The following is a 22,429-nucleotide window of genomic DNA, read 5'->3' as shown; positions in this document are numbered from 1 at the left end:
TGCATGTGCACATGCACACTTCTTTCTTGGGTCTATTGTACTCATGTTGCAATCACAGACATTGTACTCATTGGTAAGTTGAACATTCAGTAGAAGTCATTTCTTTTTTTTTTTTTTTTAATTTCGAGAGTTCGCCCAACGGCATACATAGTTAAATATACAGGTAGAGGCCGGCTTCATTTCTAGTTGCTGTAATTGTGACTTTGCAGTGCAGAAAGTTGGATAAGTGGCTAAGCTAGGTGGCATTTGTGGACCTTGTGCGTAGTTCTCGGTTAGTATGGGTTTCACTTTACAAAAAGCTGTCTCGAACTCACCGTGTGTTGCACCGTTCAGCTTTCAGGAACAAAATCGCATGACCAGAAGACAACCCTTCTCCACTTTCTGGCTGAGACGATAGAGAAGAAGTTCCCCGACGTGTTGTCCTTTGGTGACGAGCTTAGCTATGCAGAGAAAGCAGCACGGGGTGAGTTGAGCTCTGAAATGGTGTTTGTAAAAGACTTGCAGTGTAGTGATGGCTTTTGTTAGCTTTTACAGCATGCACTAACAAAAAGGTGCTTTGCTCCTTGTGACTCTTGCTTCCTTTGCTTGCGAACCTACGCTTGCTTTACTTCTAATTCTAGAGTTTTTACCTAGGCATAGCACTGCCTTGAACAGATTTATCAGATTTTCTCCTGTTCGCACTGGCATTTTCATACACTCCTCATGTGTGCTAATAGAGGAGTGGCCAATTACGTACTTTAGCGCTTTAGAATGTGCACTTATTTCATTTCAACAACCTCTGAGTGCAGTGGTTCTCAGTGATGTATGTTTCAGGGACCCCTTGTGGATCGGTGGAGTGATGAGGGACCCCTTACAATGAGAAAAAAAGGGGGGGAGGGTCAGAAATTAACGCAACATGCAGCATGAAATAGATGCCTGTAATTTCACCCTCGCAAAGAATGGTGAAACTAAAGTGCCATGCTAATTCGCATCTCAACAGCTTGTCATTTAGTTGGGAGATCTGCAGCCACATTCAATCTGTTTTTAGCTTTGTTCACTCTTCAGATATGCAAGCCTAGAAAAAGTATGCTCGCGTGCATATGTCATAGAAAACTGCAACAAAAGCTTTACAGCCATCTCATGGAGAAGGGGAAACATAAGTCGGCTCCGCTGTGATGCAAGAGTGTAGTGCGGTGAAGCATACCAAAAAATCAGAAGGGGCTGCTGTCACTGGACATAGTGCGGCTCCAAAAGACTTTTTTTTTCTTTTTTTTTTTTTTTCGTAGATGGGTTTTGCGGACCCCCAAAAATGCCTTCGCGGACCCCCATTTGAGAACCACTGCTCTAAGTAAATGTATACTACAAACTTTTTGTTTGTGAAGACATGGTTTAATTTCAGAGCTTGGTTTCATTCACTAAAGCCTCCAATAACGTTCGGGCAAAACAACATATGTTATGTGTGCCCCCATGGCAGTTTTCTTATTTGACTTGCCAGGAATGACCATGTTTGAAGTGACAGTTCAAATTTTCGCTTGTGAGGTGGCACGGTTTGGTTTCTTGAACGGTTGTGAGAGTTATACTATTTGAAGCTTGGGCACATGCATCATGTAGAAGATTACAACTCATGCAACATTTTCAAAAGCTATTTGGCAGCATATTGAATCTCACATGAAGGCATACTCATGTTTTATTCACTGGACTTGGACCGTACGTCTTCTGAGCTTAATATTGGCCATGATATTCTGGTCTTGGCAACACGAAAAAGCTACCGCTTATGTCAGTGACATGTTCCCAAACATCTTCATGAGCAGAGGTAGAACATGTTTGACGTAAACATCAACAAACACCTATGTAGTTTTTGGCTAGCAAGTGCCAAGTCAGCCAATTTTTTTAGCTGCATTCACGTTGGGTGTTGCCAGGGTGCATGTATGGACATCTTCTTAAATTAGTAGAATCACAATGCAGAATTAGTTCCTTAGACCTGCTAAATTGATCATTGTAATGTGTAAACTTTTCTGGAGGCATCTTAGGGAAGTGTAACATATTCATTGAAATAAGGAGAATAAAATTAATCGAGACACTGGTGCACATACCCTGATTTGACGGGTGTTATGTGGTGCTTGGCAATTGACACTTGCAATTGGCCTTTCTGCAACTGCTGTCGACGTCCTTTGTGTTTACAGTTTCTCCTGATCAGTTGGAGAAAAACCTTGCACAGATGAAGAAGTGCATTGCCCAGCTGGGCACTGACCTCAAGACATTCAAGTCCCAGGGTCCCAATGATCGGTTTGCCGAAGTCATGAGTGTATCCTTTGCATGTGTGTGTGTGTGTATGGTACTTCACTTTGCATTTAGACATGCGTTCTAGCCATTTGTAGTCCAAGTTTTTGTAGTGAAGCGGAAGGTCATGGGGGGCAGAGGAGGATTCTACTGAACTTTTTATGAAAGAATCATAATTTTTTTAATGAATTGCAAGCAACTTATTTATTAAACTGACAGATAAATAATGTCCCCAATGCTTTCCTTGACTTAATTGTCGGTTTTATTAGTTATGTATAACACAGAAAACGAGCCCCTCGGACAATTCCCCTACTTTCGTACCAGAAACTTGTTCTGTGACACACGCCACTTGGTTCTTCAGACTTTTTGCTTAGTTTACAATCATACTGGTGCGAGATGCAGTCACAGATTGCTCAAGGACGGTTTCTGAACTTTAAGTGAACTTCAGTGACAGAGATATTTATCAGGGGTACTAAATCAATTGTATAATATACTGGCTAGCACAACTGACGCTCACATTTTTGAAAGAAGGTTTTTCTTTTTCTGTTATCGGATACTTTCTATAAAACGTCAAAATTTGCTACTGGAATCATTGGAACAAAATGGATTGATTGTGGGCTGGGAGTTTAATGAAATTGGTCTCAGTATGCTGCACTGCATTGAATTCCTAAATGGAAAACTGTAAATGATAGTTTTCTAACTCTCTCTTTTATAATCACCATTTTTCGTTGTGTAATTTAACTGCTTTTTTTACTTTCGTTCACTGTTACATGAGGACATACAACACTTCTGTGGCGTTCAGAATCACCATGTCATTTTTATGCTATTGGAGAAGGATGCTGTCCCAAGGGTATGGATTTAAGAAAATTTGACCCCAGTAAATAATTTGCTGCATTGAAACTTGTGCTATACATTTAGGTGTTGCAATTTGGTGCACCCAATAAGCACCTCGGTTTCTACGTAATACTTCCTCGGAAAATGAGTGCTGTCTCGAAATAAATAAAGTCTGCGTTTTCCAACTGTGCATTGAAGACTAGCTTGCTCCTTTACGATGGCAAACCAGGGCTTTTATGACCAAGCCTCACAAGAGCATGAGCTGCTCTCGGGCATGTTTGCGAAGATGAAGAAGCTGTACGAGGCCTTGGCGGAGTTCTACGTCTTCGAGTCCAAAAAGTACACTCTAGACGAGTTCTTCACCGATATCAAGTCCTTCAAGGAACAGTTCTCGGTAAGCCTTCCATCCCTCGCCGCATTTGTGGGATCTCTCGCACTCAAGGAACAAAGAACACAGTACACATAAGTGCAAACATATAAGACAACATTTATTACGCGTTCCGTACAGTATGCCAGCTAACTGTTGAATGAAGTAAATAGGATTATTGGTGCAAACTAAAATGGTACAGAGTAGGCAGCGCATGTGACCACCACGCACTATTAGTTCCTTACCTCTCCATCGAACTCTGCAAAACAGTTCTTGCATGACTTTATCAACTGTTATCAGCATTGTAGCATCTATCTGCATACTCGTACTACTGATTCGGGATAATCATACTTCCTTTATCAGTAGCTTCCAGCTCACTTTGGCAGTGAGGTGCGTGATAAATGCTACTATGGCTGTTGAGTTGGTAAAGTGTTTTTATAATTCAAACAGTAATTCAGGCATTGGGGTACAGCAGTGGATTGACTGCAGTCTCGGATAGATTGCCCCCTGGGTTAAAAAGCAGTGAAGGATTGATGGCGAAAGTAGAAAAACGTGTATGGAGGAAAAAAAAAGACCTTTTGAAGAAGTGTTAGTTACATGTAGCAGTTATTGAGTAGAGCTGAAGCGTGTGTGCGTGTTACATTGCCACCTTCACATTGATCGTTCCAGGCGGCGCACGCGGAGAACGTCCGGTTGCGAGAGCTGGAAGAGAAGCGGCAACGGGACAAAGAGGCGCGTGAGAAGGCTGAGAAGGAGAAACAAGAGACGGATGGCCAAGAAGAAGCAGCTGGTTGACATCAGCTCTGGTAAGCGATCTTTGCAGCTCGTGCTTTCATTTTTATTCATTCCAGTTCTGTTTTATGTACTTCATTGATCCCACCATGGTGGTCTAGTGGTTATGGTGCTCGACTGCTGACCCGACGGTCGCGGGATGGAATCCCGGCCGCATGCGGCCTCATTTTTGATGGAGACAGAAATGCTTGAGGCCTGTGTACTTAGATTTAGCTGCATGTTAAAGAACCCCGGGTGGTCGAAATTTCTGGAGCCCTCCACTACGGCGTCCCTCATAATCATATAGTGGTTTTGGGATGTTAAAACCCCCCAAAAAATTATTATTATTATGTACTTCATTGACCATCTAACGCGTGTGTGTAGATTAGATCAGATTAGATTTGGCTGGAGGATTGAACAAAAAGCTTTTCACGCTACCTCATTTACGGGCTACAGTGATATGAGTGTGACAATACATACTTTCTGAGCCCGGGGAAAACAAAATATGCCTCTGCACATAGAAAAATATGTTTTAAAAAACTATCAAAGACATAACGTCTGACATACAGTTTGAACTCGAATACACGCACACTGTTGCAATGCTGCACGTGATAAGAGGATTCCCCCTGGAACATGACACCCTCCTTGCAATGTCTGAAAGCAGTCTCTAAGGGGCATGCATAATTCTTCACTGCTATAAGTTCGACATGCACGATTCTCATCTCTGCTGAGTGCAGAGCGGACAAGGTAACAGCATGTGCTAGGTGAGGACATCTTGCAAATGCTCTGTAAACATGTTTAAGCATTCAGCCAGGCGACGTGCGATATGACGCTCCTCACAGAGAGCTACAGATTGTATCAGGCATCTCTATTACTTGCATGTGGTACCACTTGAATCAGAGCACTGCTGGATGTCTGGCACTTTCATGCGGAGCTTAGTCCTATATATCAAGTACACATATAACACGCTGATTGTAAATGTTTGTGAAAGTTCGCTATAAACAAGTCCAAGTATGTTGAATTACTTTATATGTATACTTAACTATATTTAGCAGTTGGTTAGCACAATTGTACACAAAAATATATATGTGAGCAGATTGTATTAAAAGATTTGATTTGTTAGTCATGTGCTGTAACAGTTGCCATCGCTGTTGCAGGTCAAGATCAAGAAGGTGTCATGGACAGCCTCCTAGAAGCATTGAAAACGGGCTCGGCCTTTTCACATAAGCAGAGACGACGACCAGCGAGGGGCGGAAATGGTGAGCGATGTTCTGAGTGTCGTCCTAAATGGACTGAGTATGAGGAAGGCATTACAACCAAACTAGATACAGTAGAACCCCGCTGTTACGTTCCTCACTGCTGCGTTTTCCCGGCTGTTACATCGTTTTCCGCCGGTCCCGGCATAGCTCCCATAGGATACAATGTATTGGGAACCCCGCTGTTACGTCGTAACTGTCGGACCGTTCCCGTATGATACGTCGCGTAGTGCGCCCGGAGCCGACCGAGTGACTACCAAAGAGAGCGGCCATGGTGCATTTTCACGCAGCTTGGCCTCGTTTGACCGTAATATTAGCCGCATGAGAGGCGCAAGCAACAGAACCTTTCAATTGATGCAAACAAAAGCATGGCCTTCGAGATTCAAATTGCAAAGATGGCGTCTATGACGTAACTGCTCGCGAAAGCAAGGCCTTCGAGATTGGCATTTACTATTGACAAAAGCATAGCCTCTGAGATTTGCATTGCACAAACATGGCATGTATGACGTAATTGCTTGCGAAAGCAAGGCCTTCGAGATTGGCATTCACTTCTGCCATCGCGTTGGCGTAGACTCATCATCATCGTTATTTGTCGGAGAACGGGAGGAGTTCGAGCTGGTTGGAGCTCGCATGGTCGTGCGTGCGGTTCGCGGTCGGACTCGCCGCGCCGGTCGTGATTGCGTGTGCTTAGTTCTTTCATACCTACAGCTGTTGGTGTTAAAAAAATCACATACGTTGATTACATTTCTGTGTATAAGGCCGTCCTAAGCTCCGCGTTTCTATCTATCGACTAGATCGCGGCTGAGCGCGCCAATTTTCGTGCTGCTCGTAAGAATTGAAATAAAATTGTGTACCACTAAATATTTTGCCGTTTTTCCTATTTTTCGGCTCTTACGTTTCCCGTCTCTTACGTTTATTTCCTACGGTCCCTTCAAAAACGTATCAGCGGGGTTCTACTGTATTATGTACAGTAGACTCTCAGTAAACGGAAATCTCTTAAACGGAACTGCTGCGCTAACGGAACAACTGCATCTAACACGATTGGTTTCATACTTGGATTCTGTCCCCCTGTTCATCTCTCAGTAAACGGGACTCCTGTTAAACGGAATACATTTTCCTGGTCCCTTCAGGTTCCGTTTACTGAGAGTCTACTGTACTTGGATATGATGAATTATTCATACACTAATGAGGCGAAATTCAGAATATTTCTTGCGTGTACCAGCATTAAATGAATATATGCATACTAACTAATGCAGCTGGAATTAATATAACAAACCAGGGTGTCGGAACGAAATGTTTTTCGTTTCGGTTTTAGTTTCGTTCCACCGCAAAAAGTTCTATTCTGTTCTGGAATGAAAAAAAAGGTTTCGTAACGGTTCGTAACAGTTCTTTTTTTTGTATGCGAAGATTTGAAGTTAAGGTAATCATAAAAAAACATTAGATGTGTGGTATAGTTAGTTGCCCTCCTCTTAAAGGGGTCATGAAGCACCCCTTGGGCTGATTGAAAAAACACATCCTGCGGAAAGCTGACACGGCTATGAACTGCTCTGCCAAATATTACAGTCGTGCGCGCCGCGTAATGGCCACAAGCGGAGCGCGAAGTTGCCGTTTCCCCAGGCACCCTCTTTTCAAACAGAGGCCGGTTCTCACTCTCGTCGGTGGGCGGGGCGTCTGTCCGCTGTACGTCGCAAGAGACATAGCATGCTTATTGGCCGATAGCCGACGTAAATCGAGAGCGGCGTTCGGATCAGATGCGCTTCTTGCCGCGGGGTGCCGCCACTTGCCGGCGCCGCACTCCTCAGTACACGGTAGCCGCACTCGCGCAAGCGAATCACAGCGGGAGAGCGATCGCGTTTCATGACGCGCGCTGGCGTAACTTCTTTCCCCCATGCCATCCCTCCCTGTCTAGCTTCCAGTGTGCTCGTCGGCACGAGAAAAGAGAGAAAGCGCTGGGAGCGTGCGCCAAACCCCCGTAACTCCGCTGATTCTTGACGGATTCGAGAAATTTTTGCGGCAATCGATTCGGGAGGCAGTACACTCCGATACTGAGGCCATTAGATCATTACTTGGAAAAGTGGTTCATGACCCCTTTAAGAAAATGTACCACGAATTCCTACCAACTAGCACAAACCAGTATACCCTTCAAAGTCGTGGTATTTATTTTCTCAAAAGTCAATTACGATTTTTTTTAGTGGGCTCAGTGCTTTGTGTCAAGGGAGTGAGCACGATCTCAGAAGCAGCACGTCATTGAGTGTACTCTCTGATGTGCGAGACCGTTGTTCTGATAAAAAAAATCGCCAGGCCTGCGTGGAACACGCAGCACAGTCACATCGAAAGCTGGAAGAGTGGCCTTTCTAGAGCCACTTGTAGACTTTCTTGGGGCAACTAATACAAGTACACATGCAAGGTACCCACTATGCCATAAATCATCGTAATTTTTCTGAAGTAGCGAAGCAGCCACTATGCCATTTTTCGTCATTTTTCGGAGAATCGTGGTACCCGCTACACATCTGTAAGGCATTATGTGCACTTTCTGCTGTGGCTGATCAGGACGAAGAATTATGGCTGACCCCTTTGTAACGCGTTGGAAGCATTCAACAACCGACTCGTTGCGCAATTCACATTGTGTGACGCCAGGTTGTTATTTTACTCTTCTGCCATGCTATATTACATATGTTAACACGATTCCTTGTCCGACATGACGCCTGTATAGAGTATTATTACGAACGAGTTACAAGCACCAGCGTAGCACTGCGGTGGAATACTCGACTGCCACACAGAGGGCACGAGTTAAAATCCCATTGGATCCTAGAAATTTGTTTTTCATTTCATTTTTTTTTCTTATTTCACGCGATAGCGGTTACGGACACCGGCGGCGGCGGACAACTATGGCACCAAAATCGGCTGTTGTGATCTCATAACAGCTTTCGCTGTAACAAACTTCAGCGCCAACAATGCCCTCTCCACGCTGGCCCGTGTGACAGGCGCGCAAAAGTCCACTTGCGTTAATATAAACATCTCTGGTTGCCACTGTTTTCGTTTTTCGCACAATTTCAACATATCTTTGCTTTGGAATTCCTGCCTGAGGTACACGCTAACACTGTACCCTGAGATATGCATAATTGCGCATGTTGCATGACCTCGGTTGTTCCGGATTGCCAAGTTTTCTCGTGAACCGAAAAACGATTTAAAAAATTTTGGTTTCACTCCGGAACGAAATAATAGATGAAGTTTTGGTTACGCTTTCGTTCCGGTCAAAAATATAGTTTTTTTTTTTTTCGTTTATCATTTTTCGTTCTTGGTTTTTGTTCTGTGCGACACACTGTAACAAACATGGATAGAAAGAAGTAAATTGATATTTCATTGCTTCTGCTAGTGAAACCAAAAACCAACAAGGTTTCAGTCATAGTGAAGTGAATTTTCATTTAGATGTGCTTCAAAAATATGTATACATAATTCACATGCAAGATTTTGCAAACCTATGCTATTTTGATTTCTGTACCACATTGCTACCTACCCCTGGTAACGGTGTAAAACAGCAACAAACACTCCTTGTGCTTCAAGGCGTGCCGCTAATTTTTTGCACGTGATCAATATGTACAGTAACACAGCAGCCAAAAAGAAAAAAATGTGGGAAGTTTGCATTAAGTTCCATAAAGCTTGGCACAGCGAAGCTGGTTGATCCTCAGCCCGTCGTGCTGTAGCACGGGAATCGCAATGCCGGCGGCTATTGGATCCAGTGTGCTTGGCCGAAAAAGCAACAGCCAAGAGACGGCGACGGGCGGATGCGGAATACGCGGAAAGCTTGCCACTCTGAATGTGTTGAAATCGCTGCCCCTGAGCCATGGTGTAAGAAACTGTGGCGGTTGCTATGGCAATGGCTCGACGGCGGCTGCTCCTTGGTTGCTATGGCAATGGCGACGGCGCAGCAGGGTTTTTTTGTTAACGGACGTCTTACTGCCAGCTTTAACAGCTTCGCTGTTAAAAAACAAAAAAGGAAAGAAAAAAAGCAAGCAAGAAAGAAAAGCTGTGCTGGCAGCGAAGCATGAAACCCCGGCTTAGTTTTTCCTTCTCCAGATGAAGTGCCACTGTAGTTAACTGCCTGTTGCTGCTGGTGGTTATGCCTAGCAGTCTAACTGAAGCTGCACTATGGGTAAGCATCGTGGCTGTGGTGAGAACTTGCCAACAGCTGGTGAAGTGGCTGGTGATAAGTGATTGCGGGAAGCTCGTCATGAATGTGAGCATAAGGTTACATGCACATGCCGTAGTAGTTGACTTCGAACCTGTAGGCCTATACACAGTCCCCCTCCATGTCCAAAAAACCAGGCTACCGCGCTCGGCAACATGTGCTTGAAATGACTCGTACCACCAGGATACGCATGTTTGCTTTGGCCAGTGGCTCGGCTTGGGTGGACTGCAGTTTGCTAGCCAACGTGCCGGCATGATTCCATCTGATAGCACTGATCACATACTAGTTGCGTTTTGTGAAAGTGTAAAACTTGGAGACACCAGCAAAAGTAGCAAGTTACATGGCCTGCAAGATGGCTACAGCCTCCATATTCTCCTGAACTTCTGTCTCACGCTGCATTTTATCAAACTTTTCTTTGGATGCAGTTTAATATTTATTTAACATTGGACAAGATGCTGAAAATGCCTTCCTCACATCTACAATTTTGGTCATTTGTTTTCCCAGATATGTTCTTAATTTTTTATTTTCCACCAAAGCACATTCACCCGAGTACAGAGCAACCGTGTCTTTTTTATTTCTTTTTCACAGCATCGAACAAGGCTCAGCTGACAAGGAGTCGCTCCCGAGGTGGAGCAGCCGTGTTTGGTGATCCCAACTATCTCGAATGCCGGACGATAACGCAGCAGAGCTGACAGCAACTGCTTTGCTCCTGACTTCTGGTGGCCATCTTCGAGAGTTGTTTTTACCCGTGTTTTCTGTTTCACATGACTTTAACACGACGTGAATGCGCCGACGACAGAGGTTGCCCAGGAAGCTGCTACTACGCGTGCCTGGGAAGACGCACAGTGCGGTTGGCTCTACAGGAATAACACGCTTTGCTTGGCTCTCTTCTTGTATTGCTAGTTTTGTACCTATTACTTTTTTTTTCTTCTCCGGTTTCGTTGAAGACATCTCGTTTGTTGCTTCGCACCGATGAATTTGCATTCGAAATTTGAGAACAAAAAAGCAAAAGCAGGAACCCTGAATGTACTCGCACACTTGATTATTTTTTTATTATTATTATTTTTAAAAATTTTTTTGCAGTTTGCAAGTGTATGTGTCATATGGGAATATGCCTTGTATTAGAGCGCAGCATCATGAGTCTAATCATCTACATTATTTTTCATGCAGTATAGGTTCAGAGGAATATAGTGAAGTCTTATCACAATAGTTTATAAGTTCACATTCATAGTTGGCATTACTGATTTTATATAGAGCTTGAAAAGGATAGCTTACTTGCTTATTATATGCAGTAGGCTATTATGCTTGATACGCTGAAGGTGTGCTCTTGTGGTGAACATTCCAAGATGGCCAACAAAGATTTAGCAGTGCCAGCTTACGCAGGCCGTGGGGAGGACAGCGTGAGGATTTTGTCTTGTGTATTATAAGCTCATGAAGCAAAAACACAAGTGAGTTTGTTAATCGATCTCTGGTTGTGTGCTAAAATTTGCCAAATAGAAATGTAGTTGTGTCGACGTGCAGCACAAACACATCGACATTGACTTCTGAGTGTCTTGCGCCTAGTATGTAGGCAGTTGCAGCACTGACTATAGAGGCATATGTTATGGTTAAAAAAATAAAAGGGGAGGGGGAAAGGATAATGTCTGGATTCATTTTTAAATGTTGCCATTTCTCTGTCATAAGAACTTTTTAGATAGTTTTGCTAACCAGACTAAATCTGTGGGATAGCCACATCGGCTGCCAGTGGCTACTGCTATACAGCATTGCTCCTTAACATCTGCATTACTGTATGGCAAATTTCCTGATGAATGCAGTAAAATTAAGCAAATTTCCCAACTGGCATGGCAAGCTGTTTGTGATATCGCACAGTTAAGGTCGGATCAGTGTTAAGAATGCGAAGTGCTAAGCCTAGAAAGGATTTGGCCATCATTACAGTTCTATTGCATTTTTGGGCTTTGTTATTTAACTGCGACATTTAACTGCAGCCGCACAGTCAAGAACTTCAATTTCCAGGCACAAGCTACACTGCAGGCAGACAGTAACAATTTTTTTTCTACTTTGAGGCTATACATATTTGTACACTAAGTGACCTTCTCCTTTTTGTCATTATGCTTCCCGAGCCCTGCAAAGAGTGAAAAAAAAAAGACCTAAAAGTAATGCAAAGAGGTTAGTCCTGGGGAAGCAGGTGCGTACCATACAAGTTCGAGGCATTGCTGATATATGCTTCATAAAGCTACTGCCCTTACAAGATGCACTAGGGGTGAATTTTAATACCAATGCAAGATATTTTTGTCCATAATGGCAAGGTGCGTGTCATTGCCGCAGTGTTGTATAATGCCAGCTTTGGTTCACTTTAGTATTGAGTAGTGGTATGAAAGTGGCCTGTTTTCTCAGAAAGTTTATATTTTTACACTGGTGCCGTAGTTCAGATTGGTCGTACTAATGACTGAAATGTAGTGGGGTGGGGGATTGAAGTTGTCATTTGCAGTTCACGCAGCCTTTTATTCATGTCATTCCTGTGACATATTTGCCAAGCTTTTTGGCCATAATGTGAAGTCTGTGCATAGTAGCTTTTCTTTATGCTGCCATGCCTTGTTAGTTGGCTATTTTTCTCTATAGCATGGCTATATGGTAGTCTGAAAGACTTTTGTACACTTTTTTTTTTTCTAAAGAAAGTTACACCATTTGAGGAGTATCATGCCCTCAAACGATAATCTTCGTCTGTCTTCCCTTCATCTGTTTTCTTGAAAACTCTACACTCGCCACTTTTTTTTTTCAAGAATACTGTCACGCTGATAACGTGCATGCATGCTGTCCATAACATTGAAGCCCTTTACGTGTGGTCTTTGTAGAAGGAAAGCTATGCAAGATAAGCAACGATTTTTTGTGGGCAACGTGAACCCAAATGGTGCAATTTTTTCTTTAGTGTATAGATTGTCTTGCTCCCTCTTGTTCTTACGCTGACCAAAACATGGGTATCGAAATTGGCGGCAGTTTAAAAAGATCATTTTGCTCGCTTCTCATGAACTTCATCTGTGTCGTGTGGGTGTAAGTAACGTGCTGTAACGAAAGTGTAAAATTGTTACATGCTTGTACATAGAATATTATGTAAATTTACGCTATTTGCACGGTTGTGGTGCGAGTGCCTTACCCCGATGCAGGAGCGACCACTCGTGACAAAGGTTCTCTTCTTGTAACATAGAGAAAGTTGTGCATAATAATGTTCATACACGATTTAGAGCAGTTTACACACTGCCGTGGGACCATGCTTACAGGCAGGTCTTATTGACAAGGCCTCGCCAAATGCTGTGATCCTGAATGCATGTGGTGTACAGATGAAACAGTTTGTGTAAACGTGTAAAGATGTATGAAGATTGCAAGTCTGCCCAGTCCACTTCAGATTGCCTTTTTACTGGGCACGTCGTTACTTCCAGACTAAAATGTGCACCATGCTCAAGGGAAGTTTAGTTGTGATATACAAGACATATTTTTTATAGGTGAGCACAAATGCTACGGCCCTCGGAAAGATGACGTGCCGTGCGTCATATTGTGTATATGACAGATTGACTACACCCAATCCATGTTGCAGTATGTTGTTGAGCATAGCGGTGTCTATTACGTCTAAGTTCTCTCCATTTTCATTTGTTATCCTGCTAAAGCATAGAGTACAAGGCACAAGCCGTGAGACTTCTCTGCTAGTTTAGGTACTTGAGCTTCACCTTACTTCTGCAATGGCGGGTAATGAGTTCGATTTTGTTCATTGCCCTCGTCTCGTCACACGCGCGCTTTATTTTCATTTGCTGTAACGTCTCACTGGATGTCACAGCGTGCATCCGCTCGCTGCATTTCACGTGCAACTCCTATCCCTGTGCTGGGTACCGTAAGGCACCCTTTCTTTTGTTTCACCTCTACTAGAACTTTATAAGTGCAAACGAAAGCCTTGTTTTACTGAAGGGTGGCATCAGATGCTACATTTTTCAGCAACGCACGTACTTCATGGCGGGACATTGCTCAATGCTGGCATATGCTGTGTCCGTTTATAGTAGAGAGCTTAGATTCATTAAAGTGCCAGTACCATGCCGGTACAAATAAAATGAATCTGTTGTTTTTATCAAGTGGCTCATGTTTGTGTGTGTTTTTCGCCCTGTTTTACCCTTACTTGTCTAAATGTTTGTTGCCTTGGGAATGTGCATCCGATCAAGAAATTCCCAGTGAACTTATTTTTTGAAATATATAATTTGCACCTTGTGGTGCAGAATTATGAAAAAGGTTATGCCGCTTCATAATTTTAAACATGCTATCATGAGCATGTCAAAAATGGGCACAAGTATTTTAGCAGGTACTGGTAGGGTGGTTCATGGGCGTGCGCAGGGTTCCCAATCAGGGGGGGGGGGGCAAAGGTTCATCGCAGCACACGCCACCCTACTAAGTCAATGTATGGGGCAGATTTTGCACCCCCCCCCCCTCTTAGGTGACTAGAAGGGTCAATGTACGGGGCAGATTTTGCGCCCCCCTCTTAGGTGATTAGGGGGGGCGCCCCCCCCCCCCCCTCTGTGCGCTTAACAACTTGGCAGTGCATTTCAAATCACGGATTTAAGGACTCAGACGAAGTATTTCGAGCGCTTCATATGCATTCTCATTTCTTCTGCGTACATGTTTATTCAAGTGTGCTGGCTACAATTAAGCAGCAAATTATTATTTACTTGCCACCTGAGGTATGTATAGTTGACTTGCTACAGAGGTGCAACACAAGAAGTCAAATAATGTAATGAATTAGCTAGGCCAGTCTTGGCGTTGCAGTTTGTGGAAGCTTCCAGAATTTTGAAACGTAGAGCTTTGCGCGCGCAATCACCTTGGGTTGTCGCCAGTGCGCATGCGTCGCACGCAAGCTCGCCCCCCCCCCCCTTTTTTTTTTAAATATCGCGCGTACCCAAGAAACTCAAGGACTGGGTAGGGACCATTCTAGTCGAGAGTTATGTACCCAGAACAGGCCTGGAAGAACTCTACGATGACCTGTGGAAATTTGAGCGATTATTCCAGTCTGCGCGCTGACGTTGCGAAAGTGAACTTGCAGTGTTTTGTGGCGCCCTCTAGTTTGTAAAGAAAGCAACAAGGAAGGTAGCATCGTCTATCTATTCTCATAACGCATTTCCGTTTCCGCAGTTATTTTCGTCTTGTTGGGGGAACTCGAGATTGGAGAACTTGAGAAACGTTATGGTAGTCGGAAACTGGGCTCGCTTTTGCAGAGTTGAAGTGTGAGTCAACATAACTACTATAGACGGCGACGACAGATCAGGAGCGACCGTCAATATGAATAACGTTGTGTACAAATCTGCTGGCAAACTTAAGCATCTGCGCGGCACGCGCGCAGGCGCTAACTGCGTCAGAGTGGCGCTTTTCGGAGTCGTCTACACGACTGTGGTTGGCGGCTTAGTTCTGTAAGTAGCGTAACTCGTTGCTCTCTGGATGCAAGTGACACTTGTGCGGGGATAACAAAGTCACCTCTGTGACCCAGTGCTAGGTTTCGTTTCGTACCGAGGTCGGTTACGCATTAGGAGGTCGCCATCTGGGTCGCTTCTGTGGACAGTTGGACCCATCGAACAAAGGAGCGAGAACTCGCATCGAAGCGCTGAAATGCGCACCGACGAAGCTCGCCCCTTTGGTCACTGCCATCAACACTTGTTTACCGAACCATTTACTGATAACTCACGTTTACGACTCGAGGCGTATTCGTAAGCCTGTAAGGGTAACGCGGATATTCGTGTAAACCACGTTCTTCGGAAGGAAAAACGAACGTCGCATTTGGATGCCGACTATCGTCCACAGTTCATGGTATGCGAGTGTTGACCAAAAAGAATAAACCTCTGAACCCGTTAATAAACCCTCCAATAATCTGCTGCGTTAGGAGAACGAAAATGGCGTGACACACATACGCCTCGATTTCCCAGATAACCGTACAGTTATCACTAAAGCTTGCGAATGCAACACTGCGAACCCACCTACAGTTCTCTGTAAGGAACCAAGATCGCAGTTCGGCGACTGTTCCTGCAGCGATTACTGCGTGTTACTGTACATACATTGTGGAGCGCTGGCCGTGATTGCAATAGAGTGTGTAATCTTGTATGTTTTCTTAGGCGCCCGAGTGCTGCCGCAATTAAGGCGTATTTACTTTACACTTATTCATTGACATCGTATAAGCCAGCACAGCAAGTTTAGCCGATAACTGAAGCGAGCTTGCATTGTGCGAAGTGAATGTGCAGGGGTGTTGCACGAAGATTTATCGAGTGCGGGCGAGACAAATATAAGGTGCGCTCCAGCAATCACCTGCGACCATCATTGCTTGAGAAACTCGTTCACCTAGTGCACAAAGTCGTGATATGCTTGTTTTTGATGCGCGAGAGAGCCTTCAGCCAAACATGGCATCTGCCGCATTCAGTGCGCATGCTTTTAATTATCCAACATAATCCTGAGTTTTCCTTGCTTTATTTTTTCTCGTTTCAGGCTGTTTGCACCCCTTGATTACATAAAGATTTCCAATAGGCCCCTGTCCATCCCGTCGGAGTTCACCAGAACCCTTGACGAGTCCATCGGCTATCACCCCTCAAAAGATGGCAAAGTTATTTAGTGTCCAAGACACGACTTACAGCCATCACTGGTGTTGTAGGTGGTGCACAGCAACTATACTTTAGTACTGCTTTTTTTAGGACTTTTTTTCAAGCGAGCTTGTCTCTTTTTCTTTTTAATGTAGTGATTAAGCTTATGCATTATATCTAGCCATCTCTTTAGATCAAGCACTTTTTGTATGTTATTGTTCAATAATTACATTGTTTTTTTACAAAGCAAAGTGCCACTTCTGACTCTTTTTTCTGCATGCTACATAAAGGCCTAATGTGTGCATCTGCAATGCCATGTGTGCCCGCAGCAGCAGCAACACGTAGCCATCTTTGTAGCTCAAACTTTTTGAGAAATCCTGGACAGCCAGCAGTGCCTTGTGACTCTAGAATTAGTAGTAAACTTGTAGCATGGACAGATGTGCTGTGTGGCCACGGCCTGAGGCCAGGTGCCCGGCATGTGGAGAATGCGTGGCTGGTGCCATGGAGTCTCACGTGGAGAAGTGCCTGCAGCGCTTCAGCAAAAACCCCAAGTCTACCGAGTCATGCGTCTGTGTTGTGTGCCGCAAGGACATCACATCGCTTGACGGAGCGCAGCGGATGGCTCATGTGAACAGGTGAGGGTTCTGAAATCAATGTCACGTTAGTGAGCCAGGGTGTTCGGGTAACTGTGGCTACCAAAACACCTTGTGTCACACTCTATGACCATGAGCAACTGGTGCCGTGGTTGACTTTGCCTTCCTTTACGAACAAACACGGAGTGGTGATTCACTATGCATGTAAAGTCTGTTCTGTGAACGTCCTCAGAGTGCAGAAGGTTTCACACAAGAAAGGTATTGCACACTCTGCTGGTTTCCTGACACTTTGAGTTGCCTGACCTCAACCTGCAATATGGTTAGCTTGGATGGTGCCAGGTTCAATGCCAAGAACATTCTTTTTCTTCAACCACGAAGCTTTCTTCTCCAGGAACTTATACGAGTTCCCTTTGTTGCTTCTTTGTAATATGGAAGACGATATTCCTTTAATTTGTAATAGCTGTAGTCCACATATTTCCTGAAGTACCACTGATCTGCATGCACTGTTGCTACAGTGGCTGTGTTGGCTTATTTAAGTTAGGTCAGCCCAACCCGGTGATTTTTAGTTTAGCTTGTGCCGAGTGACTTGTTTGGCTTTAAGGAAGATGGAAACAATGCACAATTACAGCATTGGTAGCCTGCAGGAAGCCCTATGTACTTTGAGTACTTGCAAACGATACCTCTGAAGTAGAGATGTTGTCATTGGGTTAAACCTGTGAAACGTAAATCTGCTATGCAGTGTGAGTATTGCAACAAGTGCTTTTTGTGTGTGGCTGTAGAAATCCTGTAGCAGTTAGTCATCATTCTGCTGCCCTTATGAGATGTAAAAAAAAAAAATGCCTTTAGGTAGTGTAAAAAAAAAAGCTTGCAGAAAGCAAGCAGTGCATGCGTTTTTGCTGTGCTGGAGAAAGCAGTATGTTGTGCCTTCATATTTTGTTGGGCTCTGGGAATATGACTGTTGTGGCTGATGGATAGCCGACACTGATTGTGCACACATTTGGATTGAGTAAGCTGCACAAGAGGCACCTTGATGTTTGTCCCAGATTTAGTTGCTGAACAAGACATCATTATTTGTGCTCTTTTCAAGCTTCCTCTTGTTCATAACCCTTAATTGAACAAAAGCAATTCTCGTTTAAGAATAATAAAAAAAAATTTGTTTGTAGAAAAGAAAAAGTATTACATCATGTCCAAGTCTCTGCACATATGCTGCTTTGAGCGCTTTTTACTCCATTTACATCGAACATTTGCCTAGAGTGCCTGTGTGCTTCACAGGCATTCTAGGTAAACCCGGGGCCTCTTCATACCGTCTAAACTACATAAGTGAATAAACATGCTCTTCACTGTCACAAGGCATGCTGTTCTAGAGTAAAATGGCAACTTCTGGAAAAAGTACTCTTGGTTAAGAAAACAACAGCAAAAGAACTGCTTTCTCACTGCTCAGGTGCCTCGATGGGGAGGCGAAGGAGCCTCTGCAGGAGCCTGTCGTCTCGACCCCATCTCGAAACGGATCCCCCGGATTTGTGCTTCTAGATTGTCCCCTCTGTGAACGATCGTTCAAGACATCCGAGGTTTGTCTGTCTTCCATCTTTTCCTCCATTCAATCTTGATGGCTTCATTGCTTATCCATCTGTGTTGTTACAGCATTGTCGACACCGCCGATGTCAGTAAACGTTTACAAATCGTGGAATTCTGAGTTAAAGTAAATATTTTAGCAGTCTGGGTGGTCATGTCTGGTGTTCTGACTTCCAGCCTGTACTAACATGTGAGGGAAACTTAGTCTTGTACTGTATTTCTGGCAGTGGCTGCGGAACAGTGCATAAATTCTCATATTCTGTGGTCTGTGTACCTTTTGATGCCAATTGTACATCTACGTGTATATCCAGCCTTATGGTGGCAGTGTTCGCTAATCTGCAGGAGACGCCTTATCTGATGATTGCAGGTATAACTGTAACTTAGACCAAGAGGTGCTGATCAAGAATGCAGCCACTGCTGGCAGTTACGCATTGCTCACAGCAGTGGTCATAAGTCCTGTCAAATGGCACACTGGAGTGTGCACTGCTGTGTAAATGGCCATGAGAAATATTCTGGGGATCTGGGGCGCGCATAATCTTTGAGCAGCTGTGTGAAGTTTGTATAACTAGGGTTCTGTTTTGGATTGCAGACTTGATTTTATATGCTTTCCTGCTTTTGCCAATGCAGGCCTGCAAGAACCACATAAAGCAATGTAGCACGAAACTAGGCATGTCCCCGAAACAAGTTGTTGAAGCCATCCGCTTGCAGCAGCGCTATGTACAAGAGAGAATGGCCGCTGGCCTGCCTGTTGTGAGGAGGAGGTGATATTCTCTTTTTCTGCTTATTCATTGTATTTTTCTTGATTTGTGTAGTTAATTTTTGTGATGCATGCCCATCTTTCTCTCTTTAATACTTGTACTGTAACGATCATGTTCCTTTCCTTTACTGTGCCAACTGGATGATATTGTCACGGGACATTTAGCCAAGCATGGGCATGAGGGCGGAGCTAAATGAAACCAGTGAAGACAGGCCTAAGTACGTGCACGGATTCGCCATATTTCTGGTGACTGTACGTATTACTGTAAATGCTAACGTGTACACCTTTCTGGAGATCGATATCATCTCGTACATCATGCGCATAACATCTATGAACAAAGGCTCAATCCCCACCGAGAGTGAGCCACGATGAAAGAGGGTAGGCGCGCAAACACGGACCCTGGAGACAAGTTGGGACAACACAAAACAGCATTTGTGTTGTCCGGACTTCTCTCTTTCTGTGTTTGAACACCTACCATCTTCTATCACGAATCCCCACCAACTAGCTCAGCATTCCATCATACAAGGAGTGAGAAAATGGGGCAGCCTACTGATCCATTGTGAGCAAAGTGGCCGCTTGAGTGAACATATTTTATGGAAACGCAATAGCCTTCTGCAGGGACACAGAAAAAAATGCCTGGAACACACACCCCAACTTAGCATCCACAGCATATTTTCCCCCACTTTCAAAGTTTGTCATCAATACTTTGCGATGGCAAGGTAGTAGTTATATTCCTAGTCTTGCTCCAGTTAGCCTTGGTGTGAGTTAGCATGCCAGAGTGACAACTTGCATGTTCACTTCTTTTCTTGCATAAATACCTGGAAGGCGAAATGCACCAACAGATGCATCAACTGCACAGCGACCAGCAAAAAAGCCAAGACCGGTGGCGTCAGTACCCAAAAGGTAAAGGGGGAACAAAGTGCAGAAGTGTGTTTTTTTTTCCATCTTCGTATTACATTGCAGTGTTCCCATGCAATGTGTGTTTTCATACGTGGCATCCTTTAGGAGCAGTTATCCTCACTCAGCTTCAAGGATCAACTGAAATTAAGTGTTGATCGCATAAGATAAAGCTAAACAGATGCAAGAGGCTGATTGTTCAGACAGTAAAGCTTAAGCTCATCTGGAATTCAGATCAAATAATACTGAATATACTATGGGAGCAGGAAGTGTTTGAAGTAACAGTTAAATGTCAGCTTGGCCCAACTTTGATCAGACGAGTGTTTTTTTTTTCTTTGTAGAAAAAAAAATACGCTGTTCGATAAATATCGGCCAACATCTCTGAAGAGTTACCGCTGTAAATTGCTGGAAGTCGTCATTAGCAGAGCAATCATGACTCACTGAGAACAAAATATCTTATGCCTGAGGCAACATGGCTTAAAAAAGGAAGTGTCAACAGTAACACAACCCTTTTAGAGATTACAAAAGACTTCGCTTCAGCAATTAACGACAGTTCCAAATCGGTGCTATATTCATCGATTTGTCAAAAGCATATGACCGCATTACAATTGAAGCCTTGTTTTACAGCTGGTAACTTTTTTCTTTCTTTCTTTCTTTTTTTTTTTTTTTTAGAGGCACTGATGTAACAGACATTTGGGTATAAGAGACACGAGCGTGCCTTCATTGAAGTGGGGTTTGACCAGAAAATGAGAACATGGTACTACCCCGCTTATAAGAGACACCTCATATAACGGACCAGAATGGCTCCTCAGTGCATGTCTCTTATAAAGGGGTTCAGCTATATACATTTGAAACTAATTTTAAACTAATCTTGGAAGGTGTGTATCAATGTGAGGGTGGGTGGGGGCACATATTTTCTAGGAGTCCACTACAGAATATTACTGCAGGAATTAACAGCATAACTGACATTCTCTTTAATGGCATCCCAAATGCGTATTTGCTAATACGTATGCAACTTAGTGTGCTTAGTAGATCAGAGGCTGACAACTGATGATGATGATGATGATGAAATAAACTGTTAATTTGCCAAAACAGTGTCCCCGAAAGTAGACCACTTTCTCAAGTAAATGCAAGAAAAAAATAATAATAAAATTTCACAATACAGGGAAAAAGATGTTTGGACAGGGAAGAAAAAATGATGCTAGGATGAGCATTTTGTGTATATTTTGTGTGTGCGCTTACCCAAGTACCGTAACACGTCCGTGATATCTATATGTAGCAAATATCAAGAAGAAGTTCAAATGGCACGTGCCCTGTCGGCGTCATTGACCACGGCAAGCAGAGACCAGGACGAGGCTCAACGGCGATTTTGCGAGATGTTCGGAAGCGGCCCTTCTGCAGGGAGGAGAAGAAAGCATGCAGTGTGCGTAGCTTTTACTGATCTTGCTCTACCTGTGTGTGTATGTTGCCAGTAAACTGTGAACTTGTTAAGAACAATTTTTTTAGTGATGAAAGGCAGGCAGGTGAACAGTTACAAATTCTGGGGAACTTGACCTGCAGGATGGCCACGGTACAGTTTATTTTGTACCGCCATGGTGGTGAAATGTGGAATGTGTAGTCATATTTAGGTGCACATTAATAAACCACAGGTAGTCAAGATTAATATGGAGACTCCCCCTGTCAGCTATACTCGCGCACAACTTTTCTTGGCAATGAAGGAAAGGCCATGGGGGCGGAGTTACTTCACATGTACTGCTCCGCAAAGTAGTCCGGTTCGGCGCGTGTTTCGAATTCAGTTTTGGTATATGAACCTTCCGTATCTCCTGTGAGGGCCTTTTGATTATTCGAGTGGCCATCATAGGCTTAGGCAGCCATTTGATAATGAAATTCGTCACAAGATCCTTCGGCGAGTATTCGGATAAGCTGGAGGGCAACTAGCGCTCACCTGAAGGTGGAGACACCATTTTGACTGGGAGGTGCATGTAAAAGGTGCGACGTTTTCACACGCGCAAAAACACGAAATGAAACTGCGTAAAGTAAAACAAGTACATCTCCTTGGTGCGTGCTGGCCCTTTTTTCAAACAGTGTCCCATAGAAAATAAAGTAATGTTTTTTTTTATCTTCACGCAGGAAACACGGATGCAATTGTAGGATTATATTCTTCAGTGGTAGCACACGCGTACTTTGGCTCTGCAGCCTTCCCTTCATTGCCAAAAAAGTTGTCCGCGAGTATAGACTCGCAGTACCTTTTTTTTTTTGGCACGGTCGCCGAAGATGCAAGTGTGAAGTGAGTGTACATAATTTCTGCTTCCACCACAAGGGAAAGAAAATAAAGGAAAAA

General features: G+C 43.8%; 2 protein-coding genes and 1 long non-coding RNA gene across 5 annotated transcripts in view; 2 read left to right on the top strand and 1 right to left on the bottom strand.

Annotated features, from left to right (window-relative positions):
- Window positions 1-431, bottom strand: part of LOC119383472 (uncharacterized) — a 99,264-nt gene extending 98,833 nt beyond the window's left edge. Inside the window, exon 1 of the long non-coding RNA XR_005181671.2 lies at window positions 315-431. This is a non-coding gene — a long non-coding RNA (uncharacterized LOC119383472). The remainder of the gene's footprint in view (window positions 1-314) is intronic.
- LOC119383470 (protein diaphanous-like) overlaps window positions 1-13,787 on the top strand; it is a 42,294-nt gene extending 28,507 nt beyond the window's left edge. The window contains 7 exon segments of the mRNA XM_049412529.1: window positions 334-463; window positions 2,163-2,284; window positions 3,323-3,487; window positions 4,130-4,225; window positions 4,227-4,266; window positions 5,389-5,490; window positions 10,265-13,787. Of these exon segments, the coding sequence (XP_049268486.1) occupies window positions 334-463; window positions 2,163-2,284; window positions 3,323-3,487; window positions 4,130-4,225; window positions 4,227-4,266; window positions 5,389-5,490; window positions 10,265-10,368 (759 nt within the window). The 3' untranslated portion in view covers window positions 10,369-13,787.
- Window positions 13,788-14,847: 1,060 nt separating this feature from the next.
- Window positions 14,848-22,429, top strand: part of LOC119383469 (structure-specific endonuclease subunit SLX4) — a 30,741-nt gene continuing 23,159 nt past the window's right edge. For all 3 annotated transcript variants that reach the window (XM_049412528.1, XM_037651599.2, XM_037651597.2), the window contains exons 1-6: window positions 14,848-15,114; window positions 16,178-16,904; window positions 18,304-18,430; window positions 19,062-19,195; window positions 20,017-20,094; window positions 21,368-21,511. In XM_049412528.1, coding sequence (XP_049268485.1) covers window positions 16,699-16,904; window positions 18,304-18,430; window positions 19,062-19,195; window positions 20,017-20,094; window positions 21,368-21,511 — 689 coding nt within the window. In that variant the 5' untranslated portion in view covers window positions 14,848-15,114; window positions 16,178-16,698. The remainder of the gene's footprint in view (window positions 15,115-16,177; window positions 16,905-18,303; window positions 18,431-19,061; window positions 19,196-20,016; window positions 20,095-21,367; window positions 21,512-22,429) is intronic.

Source organism: Rhipicephalus sanguineus, chromosome 2 (assembly GCF_013339695.2).
Source record: "Rhipicephalus sanguineus isolate Rsan-2018 chromosome 2, BIME_Rsan_1.4, whole genome shotgun sequence".
NCBI lineage: Eukaryota > Metazoa > Arthropoda > Arachnida > Ixodida > Ixodidae > Rhipicephalus > Rhipicephalus sanguineus.
Note: the sequence above shows the minus strand (reverse complement) of the source record. Positions and strands in the feature narration are given on the sequence as shown.